The sequence below is a fragment of the Drosophila miranda genome (assembly GCF_003369915.1).
Source record: "Drosophila miranda strain MSH22 chromosome Y unlocalized genomic scaffold, D.miranda_PacBio2.1 Contig_Y1_pilon, whole genome shotgun sequence".
Lineage (NCBI taxonomy): Eukaryota > Metazoa > Arthropoda > Insecta > Diptera > Drosophilidae > Drosophila > Drosophila miranda.
The window spans coordinates 13,705,187-13,727,666 of NW_022881603.1; the positions used below are offsets into that span (position 1 = coordinate 13,705,187).

Sequence of the window (22,480 nt, forward strand, 5' to 3'; positions counted from 1 at the left end):
ATTAACCAATCAGACATTCAGAAACTTGACATTCTATGGGTCCCTGGTCACAAGGGTGTGGCCATCAACGAAAAGACTGACATAGCAGCAAAGGCTGCTACAAGTGAGGGGTTTACAATAAATATAAAATACAGCTACAAGGAGGCTCAAAGAGAAATTATGAACTTTTTAGTATACAAATGGAATTAGGACTACAGGACGAAGTGTAGGACGAAGGGATCCAGCCTCATAGACATATTTCCAGACATACCCAGTAAACCCTGGCATTTTTCTCTTAAATGGAATGCTAAAAGCATCAAGACCATTAACAGACTTATGACGGGATACACAAACGACAAAAGTCTTCCTACACAGAATCAAAGCAATTGACTCAAATATCTGCGAAACGTGCAATGTAACTGAATATGCCGAACACCTGATCTTCGATTGCCAAATATTTGCCGGGCTCAGAAGGAAATTCAAAATCTTTAAATATTATAACAATTTACATCAATTATTAATCAAAAAAAGAGCCGCTACATCTCAGAGAGCTGGCAATCTTCATCAAAACTTCTGACTTAAACTTTTGACCCCTTTTTTCTTCATCATGTTATAAAGTAATTTCAGTTTATTTTCTAAAACAGTTAAGTAATTTTTTCTCTTTTTTTTATATACCGACCTGCCAAACTCGCCAAACTACATCAACAGTATCTGATCAATGCGGCTACAGTGCTACGATCAAAATTCCGATCAACCTTGAGATGATTTAAAACCAAAAAAAAAAAAAAATAATTTGATCCTCGACAAGCTCTCCCTTGTAATGGCGGATGACTTGCCGGAGCAGTTTGACCTAATAGTCATAGGCACAAGTAAGCTGGATATCAATTGTAGCTTCAAGTTCGTATGAGTCATACAAGTCTGGACGCCCTTTTCAGGCTTCACTGAATCTTGCATTGCCGCGGCGGCCAGTCGGGTGGGCAAGTCCGTGCTCCATTTAGACATCAATGACTACTACGGTAATGTCTGGGGTTCATTAGGCGTTAAAGACCTGATAAGTCTGTTGGCCAGGGAAGCTGCACCGCACTCGACGCTACGCAATGGAAGCTACCACTGGCACGGGCAATCTGCTGCCACTGCTCCCACGTCAGAAACGGAAGAGATGAAAGTAGAGACTGGGCAGCTATGGACCCGGGAGACAGTGCTGGCCATGTCGCGTCGATTCTGCATTGATCTCTGCCCACGTGTTCTCTACTCCGCTGGAGAGCTGGTGCAGCTGCTTATCAAGTCCAACATTTGTCGTTATACGGAATTCCGTGCCGTGGATAATGTGTGTATGCATCAGAACGGAACGATTGTTTCGGTACCCTGTTCGCGCAGTGATATCTTTAATACGAAGTCGTTGACTATAGTGGAGAAGTGATTGCTGATAAAATTTATGAACGCGTGCAATGAGGATACTCTGGCCTTCCGGGGCAGAACGTTTTTCGACTATCTGAAGGCGCATCGTGTGACCGAGAAGATTGCCTCATGCGTGATGCAGGCCATTGCCATGTGTGGTCCTGACACTAGCTTTGAGGAGGGAATGCTGCGCACTCAACGATTTCTACGCAGCCTCGGTCGTTATGGCAACACGCCCTTTCTTTATCCCATGTACGGGTGTGGGGAATTTCCTCAAAGCTTCTGTCGTCAGTGTGCTGTATACGGGGGCATTTATTGCTTGAAACGATCTGTGGATGACTGTAGCGTGGACGCCAACTTGAAGAACTTTTGCTCCTAGAAATCTGCCAGCATCGCGCGACTACGTGATGCGACCTCATCTATCTCGCGGCTTTTTTCTATCCTCCACTCCTTTGGGCAACGACGCGCTGAATAAAGGTGGCGGTGGTGTTAATATCCTCCGTCTGATGGACAATGAAGGAGCGCGGGAAGCCATCTTCATCCAGCTCTCGCACTATTCTGGAGCTTGCCCGAAGGGATTGTGTAAGAACCAATCGCAAACCTAACTAAAAGTATAACTAATTCTTATACTCAAATCAATTGCAGACCTCTTCCTTCTGACTACGCCCGCTATTTCGGATGATCCTGAGGCCGATCTAAGGATATTTACATTCCAGCTTTTCCAGTACGCCGATCCAGAAATCATATTCAGTTCATACTTTACGCTTACTGTGCAATCACAACCGGATAAAGGTGGCGCGGATGATATCGTTTACTATACAGACGCGCCTAGCTACGAGATGGACTATTATGATGCCATTGCCAATGCCCGTCACATCTTTGGCAAGCTCTACACGGATGTGGAATTTTTACCACGTGCCCCAGATGTTGAAGAGATTGTCGTCTATGGCGAGGATCCAAGTGCCTTGAACGAGCATAGTTTGCCGGACGATTTGCGTGCACAGCTGCAGGACATGCAACAGGCGACTGAAGAAATGGATATACAAGACTAGACAAAGTATATATTTGAATGACAGCTGCGCTTTAACCATAGTTAAATCTACCTTCATCAAAACATTATCAAAGCACAACGACTTGAATGTGGACTGTAAGGTTTTAACGTTAATAAGAAAGAAAGAATAGGTATATTATACAAAGGTATTTGTATTGATAAGCTTTTTTGCATATATTACTATATATTTATTAGGTAAATTAGTTATAAGATCTAAAAGTACTAGTATATATATAAATGTGAGTGCTTCAGTGCATTTTGCTTTGATAAATATGTATACCTTCGAAAAATATTCATTTTTATGCGTTGTAAAAACGTATTTATTTATATTTATTGCTTGACGGGTTTCTGTGTGTGTGATGACACAAGTAAAAGTATAAAAGTATATAGGATAAGATTAAGGTTAATAGTAGTTAACCGGGAAGAACATTTTATGGAGTCTTATCAATTTGGAGTGGACTTAGGCAGTAGATAATGCAGGCAGCTGCGAGATGCAAAAATATCTTGTTAATTCGAGAATGTCTTCGTTGGAAGATAGATGAAGTCCGAAATCATATAAATTATGAAACGAAACAAAAACTAAAATTTTGAACAAAATCAATACGGAACGAGGGGGAACGTTGTGAGTTGCTGCGGAGACCGCAACTCTACAGTTATACCCGATACTAAGTCAGTATGGCTCTCCTCCGGCAGACGCCGCTAATATTAAACGACACGACAAGGAGTGCGTGCGAGAGAGACAGAAAATCAGTCTGAGCGTGACGTCGGGCGCTGCGTAGCCAGTGCAAATTGATTTGTTCCTTTTGGCTATGAAAATGATCTGATCTGATCCAGATTCAGCAATCTGATATATATGATCATTATCTATGATTCTGCGTTTTTAGTTTTCTCGTATCCTCAATATTGTGGAAATTTTCAGATATACGTTTTATAGTGAGATCTAACAGGAGTGCGGATACCAAATTTGGTTACTCTAGCCTTAATAGTCTCTGAGATTTGTGAATATCCCCAGATTTTCATCCTTTGCGGGGGCGGAAGGGGGGGTGGCGAAATTTTGAAACAACCTCGTCTCGGTCCGATATATTAGGAGTGTGGATACCAAATTTGGTTGCTCTAGCTTTTATAGTCTCTGAGATCTAGGCGCTAATGTTGTACTCTAAGCAAAGCCGGCTATGCTACGTGTGTGTTAGAGACAGGGCGAGAAAAAATGAAATTGTTTTCTTGATTCTGGCTATAATAATTATACGATCTGGTTCAGATTTTGCACTCTAGAAGATATAGTCATCTTCTACGATTCTGCAAAGTTTTAAAATATTCTTGTAGCAGTGACATATCACAGAAGTCTGGATCCAAAACATCGTTGCTCTCGCTCTTATAGTCTTTGAGCACTAGGCGCTGAAGGGGACGGACAGACGGACAGACAGACATGGCTCAATCGACTCGGCTATTGATGCTGATCAAGAATATATATACTTTATGGGGTCGGAAACCATTCCTTTTGGACGTTACACACATCCACTTTTACCACAGATCTAATATACCCCAATACTCATTTTGAGTATCGGGTATAAAAAGGAGGAAATAAATGTTCGTGTGTTATTTAATATATGTATGTATGTATGTTTTGCCGACGACGTTTATAACCACATTTCTTTCCTGTTTTCACTGCATTTTACAATAAAGCTTTTGTTTTTATATCTTGCGTTTTGTTTCGAGCCCTCTACAATGTATTGAATGATCAATATGGAAGAATGCACCCAATGCAAAGGGTCTTGTGAGTTGAAATTCTATTTTCATTTGCCTTGCAAAGTTGTGAGTCGATTTTTCTATATCTTAATCAGATTATTATTGATATTCTGCTGGCGTTTGCGCTTTGCATTCATGGCATCCACAATGGGCTGCCGCTTGGCATTGTATTTCTTATTCAACTGCTCAATCTCCAGCTCCATTTCGTGGTCAATGTTGCTAAGACGCTGATTTAGATCGTCGAAGGTAAGAAACTTAAGGAACTCAAATTCACCCTCCACATATGCGTGCGATTGCGAGTGCATGTGTTGATTCTGATATGCGGGCGGCGGTTGAGCTGCAGCCACAGCCGGGTGTCCCTGCTGAGCGAGGGGCGTGGCATTGTTGCGCAGAAGATTCTGTTGATTGTTGATGGCAATGAGCTGATCATTCATCAGTGGATAGGCCATAAGTACATGCTGCTGCTGGTGTTGCTGTATCCCGTACTGATTGATTGCGGATATCTGCTGGAACTGCATTTCCATGTTGTGCTCCCAGTTGTTTAAATCGTTGGCTCCACTGGCCAGATGCTGCTCCTCCTGTTGTTGCTGCTGCTGCTGCTCGGCTGCCGCTGGGGAATACTCTGTAGCCGCCGACTTGTCGTCGCCCCGTCCATCGCCCCCATTTTTACGTTCGAAATGCTCCAGGAACTGAGGACGATACCGGTTGCGAGGTTTCTGATCGTCATTGCGCTTAGCCGTTGTCGAATCGTCCGAGTCAGAGTTAATCACCATTGTGCCTGAAAAGCAATTAAATTTTTTTAGACTTTGTGTTTTTGTTATTAGTCTTAGGTTTTTCCTTACCCAAGTTTGACTCCAGCTCCACCATCGTACCACTATCGACTGCTGGTACATCCAGAGGTGATGATGCAGACGCAGCAGTCGCGCCGGTTGCCGTTGCCCTGCTCAAACCTCGTACTCCACCCGGTCCCAAGGTGCCTTCGTCAAAGTCTGGCTCCGGATGCGATATCATGGTTGCATCTGAAGCGGAGCTTTGCTGATATTCACCGAATTTTTCAGGTACCAGAGTGCCAGGATCATCAATGAAGGTCTTGCCCGTGCCGTTGAACTCCGTTTCTTCCTCTTGCATGTTGTGTAGCATACTGTTCTCCTGTGTGGCAAGACTCTTGGCCTGACTAGAGGCCAACACTCCGCCAGCAGCCCGATTGGCCCGCTGTTGTTCTCGAATGGCACAGGTCTCCTCCAGCATGGTCTTCAATATGGTACGGTGCTTGGCATTCCGGATGAATTCATGCTCCAGTAACTCTGTAGCTGTGGCACGTTCATCGGGAGCCTTCACCAGGCATTTGCTTACAAAGTCAATAAATTCAGTGCTCCATCTGTCTGGTTCCCGAAACGAGGGCGGTGGCTTCTGAGGTATCATAAAAATAGCCCGCATGGGATGTATATCACCGTAGGGGGGCTTTCCCTCAGCCATTTCAAGGGCTGTGATGCCAAGGGACCAAATATCCGCTACACAATCGTAGCCAATCTCCTCAATAACCTCTGGAGCCATCCAGAAGGGAGTTCCTATGACCGTGTTCCGCTTGGCCATCGTGTCTGTTAGCTGGCCAGCCACACCAAAGTCGGCCAGCTTGGCATAGCCTTCCGTGTTGAGCAGTATGTTGGCAGCCTTGATATCTCGATGTATTTTCCGGCGCAGATGCAGATAGACCAGGCCTTTGAGCGTGTCCGACATTATGGTGGCTATCTCGTCCTCTGTCAGCGTTTTCTTGCGGAGGCGCATTATGTCGGAAACGCTGCCCGCCCCGCAGTATTCCATGCATATCCACAAATCGCACTGCTTAAAGTAAGACCCGTAGTAGCGAACCACGTACGGAGAATCGCACTGTTGCATAATTGATATCTCCTTTATGATCTCGTGCAGGTCGGACTCCACCGGCACCAGCTTAATGGCCACAATGGAGCAGCTCTCTTTGTGGAGCGCCTTATAGACGGACCCGTAACTTCCCTCGCCCAGTTTGTACATAATATCGAAAACCTTTTCCGGGGGCTGTAGTAAACTTTCCTCAGAAAGTTTCTTTAACTCCCCATTCGAACTGGAAGACATTTTACCGGCCATTGTTATCTTCAGTCTCAGCCACACAAGCACATATATCTGCGCGTATATATCTATTTCACTTAAATATATAATTGCCAATTTAAAGCGACAATTTTTCACATTTGTTCCTTTGTGCCCTTATCGAATTTATCGGCCTCAGAAAAATACCAAAATATACCGTCTCATTTTAAAAATTTCTATATTCCTCGATTTTTATATTCCGTGGAATATTACAGCCATGCCCACATAATTTGTATCGAAATTGTGTCCAAAAGCAAAAAGTTCAACAACAATATAAAGCAAAAAACGTAAGTGTTCACGGAATAAAACGTAAGTGTGTTCGGAATGATTCACCCTCTTTTAGTTAAACTTGTAAGATATGAATATTAGTTTATAAGATTTGAATATTAGTTTAAGATTTACTCATCGATAGTATTATAAGAAATACCAATGTACTCGATATATCGATACTTGTCCTCGACAAGTATCGATATGCCAACACACATTCATTCGAATAAGCCGATCAAGAAAGAAGAACATATAATAAAACCGTGCTATTAAAAGTTTACATATCAGGTGTGGGGTTTGCCCAAAAAAAAAAAAAAACTGCGATGAACAATGCAGACATAAGAGCGAAAACCAAAAGTGAACTTAGCGACATATTGCGTAGCGACATAACGTATATTTTGATCAAGATGCCAACATACACATAATTACGTACAGCAGTGAAAAAAATCATGGAAGACACGCATGAGCTAGGAAATACGGCGCCAAGCGCAGACGAGACTATGCAGGCAGACATTTTTGCAGTCCCGGTTGAGCGCGAGATAGATAGAGACAACAGTAGTGCACAACACGCAGTAAAAGCGGCGCCAGAAGAATATGGTGAAAATGTGCAGAAGGCTCGAGAAGCATTCATGCCGCGACAAGACAACGCTTGTTCGAAATTGACCATGCGATAAGATGAATACGAAGAAGAATCGCGCCGTTTGCAGCAGTTGGAACATTTGTACGTTTCTCGTAAGCGCTTAGCTGATCTCAAATTAAGCATATTGAAAACGGAGAAAGAGGCTATGGAGTTGGAAACGCCGAGAGATTGCATCGACTTGACACACATTGAGGCGTTGATGCGTCCATTTTCTGGAGATGACGACCAGGCTGTAACCAGTTGGATAAGTAACTTTGAGGACATTATGAATTTCCATGGTGTATCCGAGTCCAAATGCTGGATATTAGCGAAGCGGCTGCTAGGCGGATCGGCGAAGGCGTACATCGACCATGTGGCGCCTTTGACTTGGCAATTGATGCGAGCAGAATTGCTCAACGTCTTTGAGCAGAAAGTGACAGCGTGGGACATTGGAAAGCGACTGGAGGCACGGAAAATTGCAAATAATGAAAGCGCATTGCAATATTTCGTCGCAATGTGCAGCATAGCGTCGCAAGCAGACATGGCCACGAGCGATGTGGTCAAATTCATCGTAGAGGGACTGCAGGACAAGACGGGCATGGCAGCATCCATGCATCCAAGATGGTCACCTATGATAAGGTCAGAAGAGCTCCTGGCGTCGTAGCAATTCGTAGCGAAGGTATGACAAAGGGAAAACTAAATGTGAGTATGGCAGTTGGGCAGCAGCAAGGTGGTGGCGCAATGCGTTGCTACAACTGTCGGCAATTTGGGCACGTTATGAAGGAATGCAGTCAGCCAAAGAGACCGGATGGGGCATGTTTTAACTGTTGGAGTACCAGCCACCTATATTCGCAGTGCCCGAAACGAAAGATGTCCACTAGGGTAGCTGCAGTTCAAGATGAGGAGCGACCAGGAGAAAAAAACAACGACGATTTAGCGGCTGTCCAGTTAATCACTTTATGACTTCCGTTTGGTGAACAAAGAGGCGTCAGTATTTTTAGTCTATTTGATACAGGAAGCCCTGTAAGTTTTATTCATAAGTCTTTGATACCGAAGTCGGCTATAGTTGAAGCCTATAATGAAGTTAGGAAATACTATGGACTAGGGGGACAACCAATTCCCATATGGGGAAAATTTAAGTGCCATATTGAATTTTGCACAAAGAAATATATCGTTTTATTAAACATCGTAGATGATAACATGCTGCCTTTGCCGGTATTGTTGGGACGCGATGCCCTTAAAGTTATTGAAGTAAAATTAGTTCATAAGAAAAATATCAATGCGAAGCAACACACATCATTAAGTTCGTTAAAGCAAAAAGCTATTAGTTTAACCTGCGCGTCTTTATTCACCGAACGTAAAAATAATATTAACATAAGACTATATGATAAGTTAGATGGTAAGCAATCAGAAAGAAGCGAGCTAATCAAACGTTCTAATCCATTTAAAAATCAGACACAAGAAAACTCAAGGAATGACAAAATGGCCATCGAGAATATGAATCAAGGCGACGAATTCAGTAACTTTTGTGCGTCGGTAGAGATTGATGAAGAGGAACATATTAACGTAGGTTTCGAATTTGGCCTCACTCTTGCAGAAAAGTGTAGGGAAGTTATTAAGACATACTATTTACACAAAGAATTTGACTTTAAAGCACCACCAAAGTATCAGATGCAGATTCGTGTAACAGAAACAACACCATTTCATTGTACTCCGCGTCGTTTATCCTACCATGAGAGAGAGAAAGTAGCTGAAATAGTAGATGATCTGTTAGAAAAGAAAGTAATCCGTCATAGTGAGTCTCCTTATGCTTCCCCGTTGGTCCTAGTAAAAAAAAAATCAGGAGAACTTCGAATGTGTGTCGATTACCGTGGTCTGAACAAACGAATTGTTAAAGATAATTTCCCATTGCCCCTTATTGAGGACTGTCTTGAGTTTTTAGAAAACAAGTGCTGTTTTTCCATTATAGATTTGAAAAGTGGGTATCATCAAATAGGCGTAGAAGAAAAATCAGTTCCGTATACATCGTTTGTGACACCGCAAGGACAGTATGAGTACTTGAGAATGCCCTTTGGGTTAAAAAAAGGATCCGCTATTTTTCAGAGATTTATTTCGGAGCTCTTGAGAGACTTTATTAGGAACAAAAGCATTGTAGTGTACATGGATGATATATTAGTAGCGACTAAAACAGTTGAAGAACACATGGATATATTAAAAAGACTATGCATTCGGTTTAGCGAGCAAAATTTAGAGATAAATCTAAAAAAGTGTAGGTTTGTCAATCGAAACATCGATTTCCTGGGGTATAAAGTTAATCAAAACGGAATAGTTCCTAGTGATTCCCATATTGAGGCCTTGAAAAAATACCCAGTCCCTCAAAATGTAAAAGCACTGCACTCATGCTTTGGATTCTTTTCGTATTTTCGACGTTTTATGTTGTCATTTGCGACGACAGCTAAGCCCTTGGTGCAGTTGTTAAAAGAAGGTGGTCCGTTTCCCATGAATAGAGAACAGGTGAAGACGTTTGAAACTCTTAAGAATGCGTTGGCAAATCCTCCGGTATTAGCCATTTTTAGCCCAAATAGAGAAACGGAATTACATACAGACGCAAGTTCATACGGTTATGGCGCAATACTGATGCAAAGACAAGATGATGGGAAGATGCACCCTGTGTCCTATTGTTGTGAAATCCTCGATACGAGATTTCAATGTTGAGCAGAAATGCTCTGGGGAATCTTTGCGTTTAATAATGTACTACACGATATAGACAATTCGAGATTTATTCATTTGGACTTCAATCAACTTAAACTTTAATCTTAATCGCGTATAGAGTACAATGTAATGGGTAATACGGGTTTAAGCGCGGCCGGCTGCAACTGCTAATTGTCGTTGTGATTTCGTCGAAACGCAAACGAAGACTCTTCATGGTTATCGAAACCGAGGTTACGCCGCCCTAGCATGAAACGACGCCGTTCTCCGAGTGGGCAATCGCAGTTAGAGCGCTCTCACTCTCTTTGTAGTTTAACCCTTAGAAAACCGTCCATGCCGCCCCCAATACTGGGACCAGTATTAGAAACCAAAGGATGTCACATGTGAATGCTCTGTGAATAAATAAAGTGTTCGTTATGGTACATGTATGGTCGAATAGAGCTAGCAACGGTGGTAGGATTATTCTGAGGTCTGTGGCAACGGTAGCCGACATAGTTTAGAGACCGATCGTTTGTATACGCCTGATGCTGTTTTAACAGTTGCGACTCTGACTAAACTGTCAGCTCCAGGGTGAACTTCTATTATCCTTCACAGTTTCCACTCGTTGGGTGGCAGTCGGTCATCCTTGACAATTACTAGATCGCTGACTTGTAGATTGTCGGTTTCATGTCGCCACTTTGGACGGGCTTGAAGATGTGATAGCCAATCCGAACTCCAACGTTTCCAAAATTGCCGGATCATTTTCTGTCCTTCCAGAAATTGGACTGTGAGTGGAACATCCCTTGTCGTTACATCCGGCGGTGCTAATAATGAATCTCCAATAAGAAAATGTGCCGGGGTGAGGACAGCTAGGTCCTCCGGCTCCGCGCTTAGTGGACATAATGGCCTGGAATTTAAACAGGCTTCAATTTGTGTTAGCACGGTAGCAAGTTGTTCGTAGGTCATTTTATATCCTGAAAAGGCTCGATAGACAGACTTTACATTTGCCTCCCAAAGGCCTCCGAAATTAGGACTATGCGGTGGATTAAAATGCCATTGGACGTTTCGGGCCGCTAAAGCAGGTATTACACTTGTGGGTAGCTCTCGTTTCAAATGTATTTGCCAGGTTTGAAGAGCCCGGTCGGCACCAATGAAGTTCGTGCCGCAGTCGCTATACATGTGTTGACAGTAGCACCGACGCGCGATGAAACGTTGTAGGGCCATGAGAAAGTGTTCGGTGGTTAAGCCCGTGACCGCTTCAAGATGAATTGCCTTTGTAGCCAAACAGATGAAAACTGCGATATACGCCTTGTAGTTTGTGTGTCCACGGAATCTGGATGCTTGAATTTCGAACGCGCCTGTATAGTCCACTCCGGTGGCGATGAATGCACGAGTTGGCGGATTGACTCTATGTAGGGGAAGATCGGCCATCAATTGTGCTGCTGGTTTCGGTCGGTGACGAAAACATCGGACGCATTGTCGAAGAATGCGTTTGACAGTTTGTTTTCCGTTGACTATCTAGAATTTGTGTCGAATAGTGGCCAGCGTTAATTCGGTGCCGCCGTGGAGTGCGAGACGGTGGGCATTACGCACGACGAGATCGGTAAAATGATGATGATTGGGAATGATCATTGGTTGTCGCTGGCTTATCGGAAGGTGCATTGCATTTCGCAGTCGACCTCTGACTCGTAGAATTTGTTGGTCATCTAGAAATGGGGATAATTGACACAGCTTGTGTGTGCCCGATAGTGCCTTGTTTCCCTTCAACCTCAATATCTCTGTCGCGTAGACCTCCTGTTGAATGCTGCGAACGAGATGAATTAAAGCGTTGTCGAGCTCCTGCACACTCAGTGGTCCAGACAGTTTGTCCCCTTTGGCTTGAATGTTATGTATAAACCGTAGAACATATGCCATGACTGATATTAACCTGTCGTATGAGGACGAGTTTTGGATGAAGGCTTCTGGAGCCTCCGAGACTTGCACAGCATTTTGGAACAAAACTGACGGTTTCTCCTCGATTATAGTCCTGTCGATGTCCTGACTGGGAACTCCGTTTGCCGGCCATTGGCTTTCCGGCTGCTGTAGCCATGATGGTCCAGACCACCATAATGGATGTACTGCTAACTCTTGTGGTGTTAAGCCACGAGTTGCGCAGTCCGCTGGGTTTACCGCAGTAGGTACATGTCTCCACTGGGTTGATGTACTATGCTCCAAAATCTGTCCAACGCGATTTGACACAAAGGTTTGCCATCGGTGGGGATCTCCATTTATCCAAAACAAAACGATAGTAGCATCTGACCAATAGAAGGTTGCCATAGGTGGTCCTGCAGTGCGAAGTTGGTCCCGGATCCATTTTGCCAGTTTAACTGCCAGCAGCGCACCCGAAAGTTCGACTCGTGGAATTGTGATCGGTTTCGTGGGTGTGACTCGACTGCGTGCAGCTAGCAAATGAGTCTGAATCATTCCGTTTGGTAGCTCTGCACGAATATATGCACATGCTGCATACGCCAGTGATGATCCATCGCAGAAAACATGTAGCTGTAATGACGCAAGCTCGTGGATGTTGAAGCGCAGCCATCGTGGTACTTGAATTTGCTCGACATATGGCAAGTTCTGTATGAATCCCTGCCATCTATCAAGCAGTTCGGTTGGCAGCGGTTCATCCCAGTCCAGTTGTGCTAGGCTGCCATCGTTGCGTTTGATGCGGGCCATCCATGAGTCCTTGAGTATCGCCTTCGCGGTCATGACACAGGGCGTGATGAAACCTAATGGGTCGTACAGTCGGGCGACTGGGGAAAGTAAAGAACGTTTAGTATGTGCGTGACTGATTTCAAAATTTATCTTGAACCCAAAATAGTCTTGATGTGGATGCCAATAGAGGCCTAAGGTTTTAACGGGATCTTGGTACTCAAACTCTAATAATGTCTTATGAGATAAATGGTCTGGAGGTATTTCTTGTAGCAGAGAAGCGTCATTCGCAGACCACTTTCGAAGCTCCATTCCTGCTGATCGTAAGGCTCCGATCAATTGATTTTGAATTTCTAATGCTCCTTCGCGAGTGGAAGCTCCGCTTTGTACGTCGTCCACGTATATTTCGTGTCGAAGGACCCTTTCCGCGAGTGGGTATCGGTCTCGTTCATCCTGCGCCAGTTGATGTATGACGCGAATGGCTGTGTAAGGATACATCTTCTGAATGTCGGCAACAAAAACAAAACGATGGAAACGCCAATTCAGGACCACGCCGGCTAGATCGTTTTGGAGCGCTGGTCCGGTGCATAGGACGTCATTGAGCGATTTTCCGTTTGACGTTTTACAGGAGGCGTCATATACTACTCTAACCTTAGTAGTGACACTTTCCTCTTTAAATACTGCGTGATGAGGCAAGGTGCAACATGTGGACTCGATTCCATTCTCCTTGCTAATGATGCAATGCTGCTGCTCCTTGGTTGTTACTTTGGTCCCCTGGCCTAGTTGAAAGTACTCCTTCATGACTTCCGAATATTTGGCTTGCAGCTCCGGCTGCCTTTGGAATCTTCGTTGAAGCATTTGGAATCGATTAATCGCGATTTGACGTGATTTGCCTAGCACCTGCGAAGGGTCAAACAAACGCTTAAGTGGTAACCGTACCAAATACTTGCCGTTTCGTTGACGGATGTGAGTTCGTTTAAAATGCTCCTCGCACCATCGCTCTTCTGGTGTGAGCTGTTTTGCAGAACCGAGATGCTCCATTTCGAAGAATTTCTGGACGAGATTCTCTAGCCTGTTGTGGTGACATCTAATGGTGACAGCGTGTGAGCGTGTGGAAGTGGCTCGACCAAAGATTATCCAGCCCAGCTGGGTGTGCTGTGCAATTGGTTGGTTCTCCGTTCCTCTGCGGATATCTGAAAGCAGGATCTGTGGGATTACGTCCGCTCCCAGCAGAAGATCAATCCGTTGTGATTTGTAGAACCTGGGATCGGCGAGTTCTATTCCGTTCAAATGAGGACATTGCTGCAATTTGATGGATTTTGAAGGTAATTGCGATGTAAGCGTTTTAAGTATAAACGCAGTATCAATGGTAGTACAAAACTGCGAAGTACAAGAACTTAATGCCAATTCGGTAGTGTAGGTACACCTGTTCTTGGAGGTGGTCCCAACTCCAGCAATTTCTGCCGAAATTGGATGCCGCTTGAGGTTGAGAGCCTGCACTGTGTGCTCTGTAATGAGGGTTCCTTCCGAGCCTGAATCCACTAACGCACGTACCACCGCTGATTGACCAGTGTGGGGGTTGTGGATTGTGACCAGGGCAGGGGCCAGAAGGACAGTGCTGGGTCCGTGATGCGTTGCCGTAGCGGAGACTAGTTGCGCAGAGTGTGTTCTCACAGACGAGTCGGTCGCTGCAGACTGTGGATGACCCCCGGAACTAGTGTTGGGAACAACTGGGAGAGGCTGTGCAGTGCTCTGAGTAGGAAGTGGGGTCCTAGCGTAGAGTTGCGTAGGTGTAGCCCTGCCAGATGAGTCGCTCGTTGTATACTGCCAGGAGTTACCGGAACGAGCGCTATGGGAGGCTGCGTGAGGCTGTGTTGCCACCTGAGCATGAGTTGGGAAGTGCAGCAGTGTATGGTGTCTTTGACCACACTGCGTGCAGTTCCTTTTACTGGTACATTTTGAAAGTGCATGGGAACGGCTCAGACAGTTGAGGCATGCCTTTGCATGATCGACGATGGCTTTCCTTGAAAAGCAGTCCTTGGACAAAAGGTCCGGGCAATGCCGAAGATTGTGACTGTCGCTACAGTGAGGGCAGCGAGTGTGTTCGGCAACCGCAGTCTTGGCGTGGAAACTGTTGCCCTTGTATGTTACGTTGCCAACTGACTTCTTCGGGTGCCTTTGATTGACAGGCTGCGGCACAGGTGTCCGCGTCGTGGAGTGGCCTCGGTTTTCGAACACAGCGATGCTGACGAGACGGTCGTTGAGAAATGATTGTAGCTGAGAAAAGGTGGCAAGTTCGGCAGAGCTACCGAGATGGAGCTCCCAAGCTTGCAGTGTCGTGCTTGGCAGTCTGGAAGTGAGATGATGAGCCATCCAATGCTGAACATCTAGATTCTTGAAAGCATTGAGACAAACCGTCGCAACATTAAGCATATGTTTTATATCAGTAGACTTCTTTGTCAACTGTGGCAAGTCATACAAACCGTTCATATGGTACATAAACTGCAGCCGTTTGTTGTCGTATCGCTTGAGAACGAGACTCCAAGCTGTTGCATAGTTATTTCCCGCAAGCGCCATCTGCTGAATATCCTCGTCGCGATCCGAGGGAAGAGCTTGCTTCAGGAAATGAAACCTTTGGACGTCGGACAGTTTCTGGTTGTTATGGATGAGTTGAACAAATGCATCGTGAAATGCCGGCCAATCCACAAACTTGCCTGTAAATGTCGGTACAGGTAGCTTGGGCAATTGCACTGATGATACGGATGGATTTGCTGGCTCCGGATTCTGCTGTACCGGTGGTGCTCTTGGACATACATTTTCGTAGGCCTCTGATATGATGCTGAATGCCGTTGTATAGTCTTCATCAAAGCGAAAGGCCACTTCGCTGGACACATAACTATGCGTACTTGGACATCGAAGTATTAGTAAACGTTGATGATTTTGCTCAAATTCACCTAAGAACCGTTGCAAAGTTTGTAAGCGCGTTTGAAAATAAGCTTTTGTTTTCCGATCTGCGCCATCCTTTCTGAAATTACGAACCGTTTGATTAACCCTCGCAATGAGATTTGTCTGAATAACACTGAGATTGTCGATCTCCACCTGAGGATCGGCTTCGAGGTCGTGGGACTCGGCTGTTGACATGTTGCTGTTATATGTGTATGTACCTTTCTCACCCTTAGTTGCACTCTCTTTGACCTTGTACAAAATACCCACAACGAAACACTTACTCTGGTATCGGGAGTGCTTCTCTTTGCTTAAAGCGTAGCTTAAGAGAACTTGCGAGTCGTTGTTGTTGGTGTTGTCCGAGCGGAGAGCAGAAACTGTGCTACTGTGAGCGTTGAGTTGAGGCCTTGTGTCTAGAGATGATGTGCAGCAACAGAACGCTCGTTGGTCTCTTGGTCTCTGCTTTGCACGAGAGAGAGGCTGCTGTCTAACCGTCGGCTTGTGTTGTTGTTGTGTGCTACTGTCCAGGCACAGAGCTATCGTCTGGTCTTCTTTGTCCCTGCTTCGTGCGAGAGATAGCGGCTGTTGGATAAACCGTTGGTTTGCGTTGTGTTTGCCGTTTACAGTTGCAGCCGGTAAAATATGATTTTATTTGTACATTTAACTGAACGCGGAACGAGGTAGAATCATATGCGTATAGTACGAATTAAACGCGGTTCCCCCCATGGGCCACCAAAAATGTTGTGAAATCCTCGATACGAGATTTCAATGTTGAGCAGAAATGCTCTGGGGAATCTTTGCGTTTAATAATGTACTACACGATATAGACAATTCGAGATTTATTCATTTGGACTTCAATCAACTTAAACTTTAATCTTAATCGCGTATAGAGTACAATGTAATGGGTAATACGGGTTTAAGCGCGGCCGGCTGCAACTGCTAATTGTCGTTGTGATTTCGTCGAAACGCAAACGAAGACTCTTCATGGTGATCGGAAACGAGGTTACGCCGCCCTAGCATGAAACGACGCCGTTCTCCGAGTGGGCAATCGCAGTTAGAGCGCTCTCACTCTCTTTGTAGTTTAACCCTTAGAAAACCGTCCACCTATTATTCCGGCAAAACAACAGAAAGAGAATCACGTTATCATAGTTTCGAACTAGAGACATTGGCTATAATTTATGCATTGAGGCGTTTTAGAGCATATTTGGAGCATAGGTCCTTCAAAATAATCACGGATTGTAATTCGTTAGTACAGACGTTAACCAGAAAGTCAATTAGTCCTAAGATAGCACGGTGGTCCCTAGAGTTAGAGAACTATGATTACTCCATTATGCACAGACCTGGAGCCAGTATGGCGCACGTTGATGCGCTGAGCAGACAAGATCAAGTGACGAATATGTTAGAGGATGGTTATAGAGTCAAATACGGTTTAGAAAAGTCTAATTTAGAAAAAGATGAGAGTAGAAAGCATAATACAAGGAATAGTGTAAGTAGAGACAACCCTGGTAGTGAGCATAGAGCATAGCATACCGTAGAGAACCCTGTGATTAAGTGTAGAGAATTAAATATCAATAGAGAGCGTAGTAGTACCGTACAGAACCCTGCGATTGAGTGTGGAGAATCAAGTGCAGTAGGAAGTAGATTTGGAAATAGGTGGAAGTCTGATGATAGAGAGAACCTTGGTGGTGATTGTAGAGATAACATAGAGAATAGTGAATATAGGGAAAAGGATGGATGGAAGATTGAAATTAGAGATTTGAGCCAATGTAGAGGAAGCGTTAACGATGTGGTGGGGGGAGTAAAGTACATTAGTAGTAGGAATTCAGATAAAGAGAAAAAATGTGTTGAGGATACAGTAGAGAGGGACAAGTTAGAGTTTCAGGAGGAAAGATTACTTAAATCATTGATAGTTGGGGTAGTAGGTGCAACGCCAGAAGATGTTGATTTGATATTGCAAACAGAACAGATGCGAGACAAGGAAGTAGTTAGGATTCGAAAAATGCTAGAGGATGGAATTGAAGTAGATTTTGAAATGATAGATGGTATTGTTTACAAGAGGAGTTGTGAAAACAAACTATGTTTCTATGTACCAATGTGTATGGAAGAGCAGTTGATAAGGCGGTCACACGAAAAACTAGGACATCTGGCCGCAGAGAAGTGCGTGAGTGACCTTTTGAGGACCAACTGGTTTCCGTCAATGAGAAGTAAAGTGGCAAGTTTCATCAGAAACTGTCTACCGTGTATACTACACTGGATGCCTAAAACAATCCATAACAGAACGCTCCATAGTATCCCAAAGTCGTGTGTTCCTTTTCATACCCTACATGTTGATCATTTGGGTCCGTTGCCGAGTATTAGATCTAAGCGAAAACACCTCCTTGTGGTAATAGATTCATTCACTAAGTTTGTCAAATTGTTCCCGGTTAATAGTACCAGCACGCGGGAAGCGAAGGATGCCTTAAGTAAATATTTTGATTTCTGTAGTCGCCCTACTAGGATAATATCAGATCGTGGGACCTGTTTCACCTCGTTAGAGTTCTCTAGTTTTCTGCAGGAGAGAGGGATAGAGCACATTAAGGTAGCTACAGGTGCACCGCAGGCGAATGGCCAAGTGGAGCGGGTGAATCGTGTTCTTACTCCTATGTTAGGAAAACTGTCAGAGCCCCTTGAGCAAGCCGATTGGTATAGGTTGATGAGCAAGGTAGAGCACGCCATTAATAACTGCGTTAACAGCAGTACGAAAAAGACACCTAGCACATTGTTATTTGGAATACCCCAGAAAGGACAGAAAGGAAAGGACAGAAAGAAGTTAGCGTCAGAACTTAGAGAGTTGGAAACTATAAGAGAAATAGCAAGTGAGTACATACGGTTGTCGCAGAAAAGAAATGAGAAGATGTATGCCCATAAACATAGAGCCCCATTAAAGTATGAACCTGGTGACTATGTAGCAGTCCGGCATGTGGACACAACACCGGGGATCAATAAGAAGTTCGCACCAAAGTATCGAGGACCGTACAGGATCAATAGAGTATTGGATAATGATCGTTATGAGGTTGTCGACATTGAGGACTGTCAGTTGACGCAAATGCCATTCCGAAGTATATTAGAACCAGCAAAGGCTTAAACCCTGGGTAGAGTGCAAGGATAAAACCATGGTCTCATGTTGTTAATCGATGAAATAGTATGTTAAGTAAGACAATACCGAATAAGAAATGTTTAACCAACTGTATGCCTTAGTGTGTAGATCGTGGGCGATCTGTAGTCAGGTTGCCCGAATGTAAGATATGAATATTAGTTTATAAGATTTGAATATTAGTTTAAGATTTTCTCATCGATAGTATTATAAGAAATACCAATGTACTCGATATATCGATACTTGTCCTCGACAAGTATCGATATGCCAACACACATTCATTCGAATACGCCGATCAAGAAAGAAGAACATATAATAAAACCGTGCTATTAAAAGTTTACAAACAGATGTGCAACATGAGTTAAACCGCGAAAAAGGTACTTTTTTAAATACTTCCTGTAGATCCATCCTATCCTACCTTTTTAGTTACAAACGAGGGGGAACGTTGTGAGTTGCTGCGGACACCGCAACTCTACAGTTATACCCGATACTAAGTCAGTATGGCTCTCCTCCGGCAGACGCCGCTAATATTAAACGACACGACAAAGAGTGCGTGCGAGAGAGACAGAAAATCAGTCTGAGCGTGACGTCGGGCGCTGCGTAGCCACTAGTCTAGTCTCTGAGATTTGTGGATGCCCCAGATTTTCGTCCTTTGCGGGGGCGGAAGGGGGTGTGGTGAAATTTGGACACGAAACGGTCAAGGTCCGATATCACAGGAGTGTGGATACCAAATTTGGTTGCTCTGGCTCTTATAGGTTCTGAGATTCTTGAACTCATATTTTGCAATTGGCAAAACCTACCATGCAACCTGTGTGTTAGAGAGAGACAGAGCGAGAAAGAATGAAATTGTTTTCTTGATTCTGGCTATAATAATTATACGATCTGATTGAGATTTTACACTCTAGAACATATAGTCATCCTCTACGATTCTGCGTTTTTGGTTTTATCGTATCGTTAAAAATGTGGATGCCACAGATTTTCGTCCTTTGTGGGGGCGGAAGTGGGCGGGGCGAAGTTTTGAAATATTTTTGTAGCAGTGACATATCACAGAAGTCTGGATCCAAAACATCGTTGCTCTAGCTCTTATAGTCTTTGAGCACTAGGCGCTGAAGGGGACGGACAGACGGACGGACGGACGGACAGACGGACAGACAGACAGGGCTCAATCGACTCGGCTATTGATGCTGATCAAGAATATATATACTTTATGGGGTCGGAAATGATTCCTTCTGGACGTTACACACATCCACTTTTACCACAAATCTAATATACCCCAATACTCATTTTGAGTATCGGGTATAAAAACACCACGATATTTTTCACCTAAACCCACTGGTTCTCGATCCCTGTCTATGATCGGAAATCATATTCCTTGATTTAAAATTCGGTGGAATATTATTAGCTTATAACCTATTTCAGCTGCAAATTTTTGCATTTATTGCATCCCATTAATAATACCTGATACTCAAAGGCGGAAAATCTGTGGCATCCACAATTTCAAAGATAAGAGACAATCGAAAACGCATTTGATTAAGGTGAGTTGCATAGTAATATTTATTGCCAATGATTCAGTTTCACTTCGAAAATAAGCTAGTAGTACATACATATGTACATAGAACAGTTACATATGTATATAGGTTACTGCATCTGCGATTAGCAGACGTTCAAGATCAGCCACGATATAGAAATGCCATTAGGAATTGTATTACATATGTATGTATATTTTAGTGCAACAAAATGTTTATAATGTATTTTTAGAGTGTTAATACTACGGGTTTTCTCCCAAGACTCTAAGACCAGAGAGCAGTTCTATAATTGAAACCATTCCTGGAATCGCCTGTTCTGGTCTACGGTCCTTACTGGATATTTTCATTTTGTACTATGTAATGGTATAAATAACATATAAGTTAGCATGTAAATATACTAGATTTAATTTACCTAGGAACTAAGTTGGCTCCAAAATGCCGCAATGTTTCCAGTTATTCCTTTGACTTTGGCTCTCCAGTAGCCTGTAGCAGTGACATATCACAGAAGTCTGGATCCAAAACATCGTTGCTCTAGCTCTTATAGTCTTTGAGCACTGGGCGCTGAAGGGACGGACAGACGGACGGACGGACGGACGGACGGACGGACGGACGGACGGACGGACAGACGGACAGACAGACGGACAGACAGACAGGGCTCAATCGACTCGGCTATTGATGCTGATCAGGCATATATATGCTGTATGGGGTCGGAAACGATTCCTTCTGGACGTTACACACATCCATATTTACCACAAATCTAATATACCCCAATACATAAAGATCGTAACCAGCAATCCGGAGAACAGAGCGCACAGATATCCCAAGTGAAGCGACGCACTCTTCTGCTGACGGAAACTGCAATATAAAGACACGAATTTTCAATGTTAATACCCCTCAAAAGGTCGTGTCTCCCCCACTTACAGCTGTTTCGAACGGGGCGAAAAGGGCGAGGGTGGCGTCACACCTGGCACTGCGCTGTCCAAGTATACAGCGCAGGCGAATGTGGCCACGATGAGGCCACACATCAGTGGGCTCAACTTGGAGACCAGTTGGTGCCTCTCAGACCATTCCAAGACCTCGCTCCATTGACCCTGTACATAGCCGGTCAACTGTTGAACGCTGTCTGTGTTGATGTACGGCACTGAAATTCGTTAAAAGTGTCAATAAATTGATTTCGGTGTTATCAGTGCCATCATGATAACATACTACCGCAATTAAAGTTCAAGTTTTCATAGAAAATCAAAAATACCTCAACAGACGAAGTTGTTGGCGGATTCTGAGCGAAATTAAAGAAGTTTCTGGCGGGACGTGACATGGGCAGCACTTTTTACACAAGTTTGAATACATGTGTGTGTGTCGCGTGACGACCTGAGTGCAAAACACCGTTAGGAGTCACCCATCAAAGTAAGCCAACAACAAAGGCCGAAGAAGGCAAACAATTAAGAAAACTAATCACTCCGCCTGGCTGGCTTATTTATGCAAATGAGAATCTACGGCCAAAAGGCAAAATGCGCAACACACAATTTGCTGTCTTTATTTAGATGCTTGGAGTATTGCAGGAGGAAGGGGCGCGGAGTCCAAAGCAAACGGAATGAAAATGGCTATGAGATCACACAAACACACACATTTCTTGGCTATTTATAAGGCAAACACAAACAAATAAACTTAGGCAACGACATCACCGACAATTGCAGCCTTGTGAACGCTTCTCCCCCTCCCCATCCTGCTTCTACATCAACTTGACACACTTACTGCTTAGAATGACGCTCTTGTATCCAATGATGAGTATACCCAGAAAAAGCGCTGCTTTCTTGAGCCGCGGGTCGAAGGTTGTCAGTGTCACGCCCACGCCTACGCCGCCCTTGTCAGCCGCTTCGACTGCACCTACACGTAACTGTGTGGCCAAAAGTGGCGATGTAATTTCTGTGGGCTGACGACTATTATTTGGGGTGGATGTGAATATCCGTGTTGTGCTCTGTTGCGCATTTGATTTTTGAATGACGGCCGCAGCGGCGACGTTTGTTTTCATTTTGCTTTTTGTTTACCGGGGCAGCTTCAACAATATCTAAGTATGTGTGTATGCGTGGGGGAGCTTGCAAACACGAAAGCACAATTGATATATTATTCCAAAACAAACACAACGAATATTACAACAAGAACTAAACACGTCCATCCCCCGTTTTTCCAGTACGAATGCATTTCAGTGCTGCCATTTTAGCATATTTCAGGCTAGATCTAGCCTTTTTAAAGATGAATTGCTCAAACAAAAACGGTCAACAAAAATATAAAGTTTTTACATGGTAACTACACGGCAACTACAA

The 22,480-nt window shown here is 44.1% G+C and overlaps 2 protein-coding genes and 1 pseudogene across 3 annotated transcripts; 1 reads left to right on the forward strand and 2 right to left on the reverse strand.

Annotated features, from left to right (window-relative positions):
* The first annotated feature begins 760 nt into the window (after positions 1-760).
* LOC117191190 lies at positions 761-2,705 on the forward strand (annotated as a pseudogene).
* Positions 2,706-4,044: 1,339 nt separating this feature from the next.
* On the reverse strand, positions 4,045-6,431 carry LOC108159337 (serine/threonine-protein kinase hippo). Its single transcript, XM_017292534.2, has 2 exons — positions 5,017-6,431; positions 4,045-4,952 (listed from the first exon to the last, which is right to left on the reverse strand). Exons 1-2 carry the CDS (start codon positions 6,293-6,295, stop codon positions 4,255-4,257), a joined length of 1,977 nt encoding a protein of 658 aa, XP_017148023.2. The 5' UTR covers positions 6,296-6,431; the 3' UTR covers positions 4,045-4,254.
* A 14,424-nt stretch (positions 6,432-20,855) lies between these two features.
* LOC117191932 lies at positions 20,856-22,349 on the reverse strand. Of its 2 annotated transcripts, none has more exons than XM_033396680.1 (3): positions 21,366-21,844; positions 21,081-21,300; positions 20,856-21,014 (listed from the first exon to the last, which is right to left on the reverse strand). In XM_033396680.1, the coding sequence occupies exons 1-3, from the start codon at positions 21,472-21,474 to the stop codon at positions 20,906-20,908; spliced, it is 438 nt and encodes a 145-aa protein (XP_033252571.1). In that variant the 5' UTR covers positions 21,475-21,844; the 3' UTR covers positions 20,856-20,905. The 2 variants fall into 2 exon arrangements, with proteins under 2 accessions (XP_033252571.1, XP_033252570.1); XM_033396679.1 differs by lacking the exon at positions 21,366-21,844 and adding an exon at positions 21,912-22,349 and having other exon boundaries at positions 20,857-21,014.
* Between the last annotated feature and the right edge of the window lie 131 nt (positions 22,350-22,480).

Coding starts and splice junctions, on each gene's coding strand:
- LOC108159337 (XM_017292534.2), bottom strand. CDS start 6,295: ATGGCCGGTAAAATGTCTTCCAGTTCGAATGGGGAGTTAAAGAAACTT. Junction 4,953..5,016: donor GGAGCTGGAGTCAAACTTGG/GTAAGGAAAAAC, acceptor ATTGCTTTTCAG/GCACAATGGTGATTAACTCT.
- LOC117191932 (XM_033396679.1), bottom strand. CDS start 22,188: ATGAAAACAAACGTCGCCGCTGCGGCCGTCATTCAAAAATCAAATGCG. Junction 21,301..21,911: donor CAAGAGCGTCATTCTAAGCA/GTAAGTGTGTCA, acceptor AACGAATTTCAG/TGCCGTACATCAACACAGAC. Junction 21,015..21,080: donor TCGCCCCGTTCGAAACAGCT/GTAAGTGGGGGA, acceptor TTTATATTGCAG/TTTCCGTCAGCAGAAGAGTG.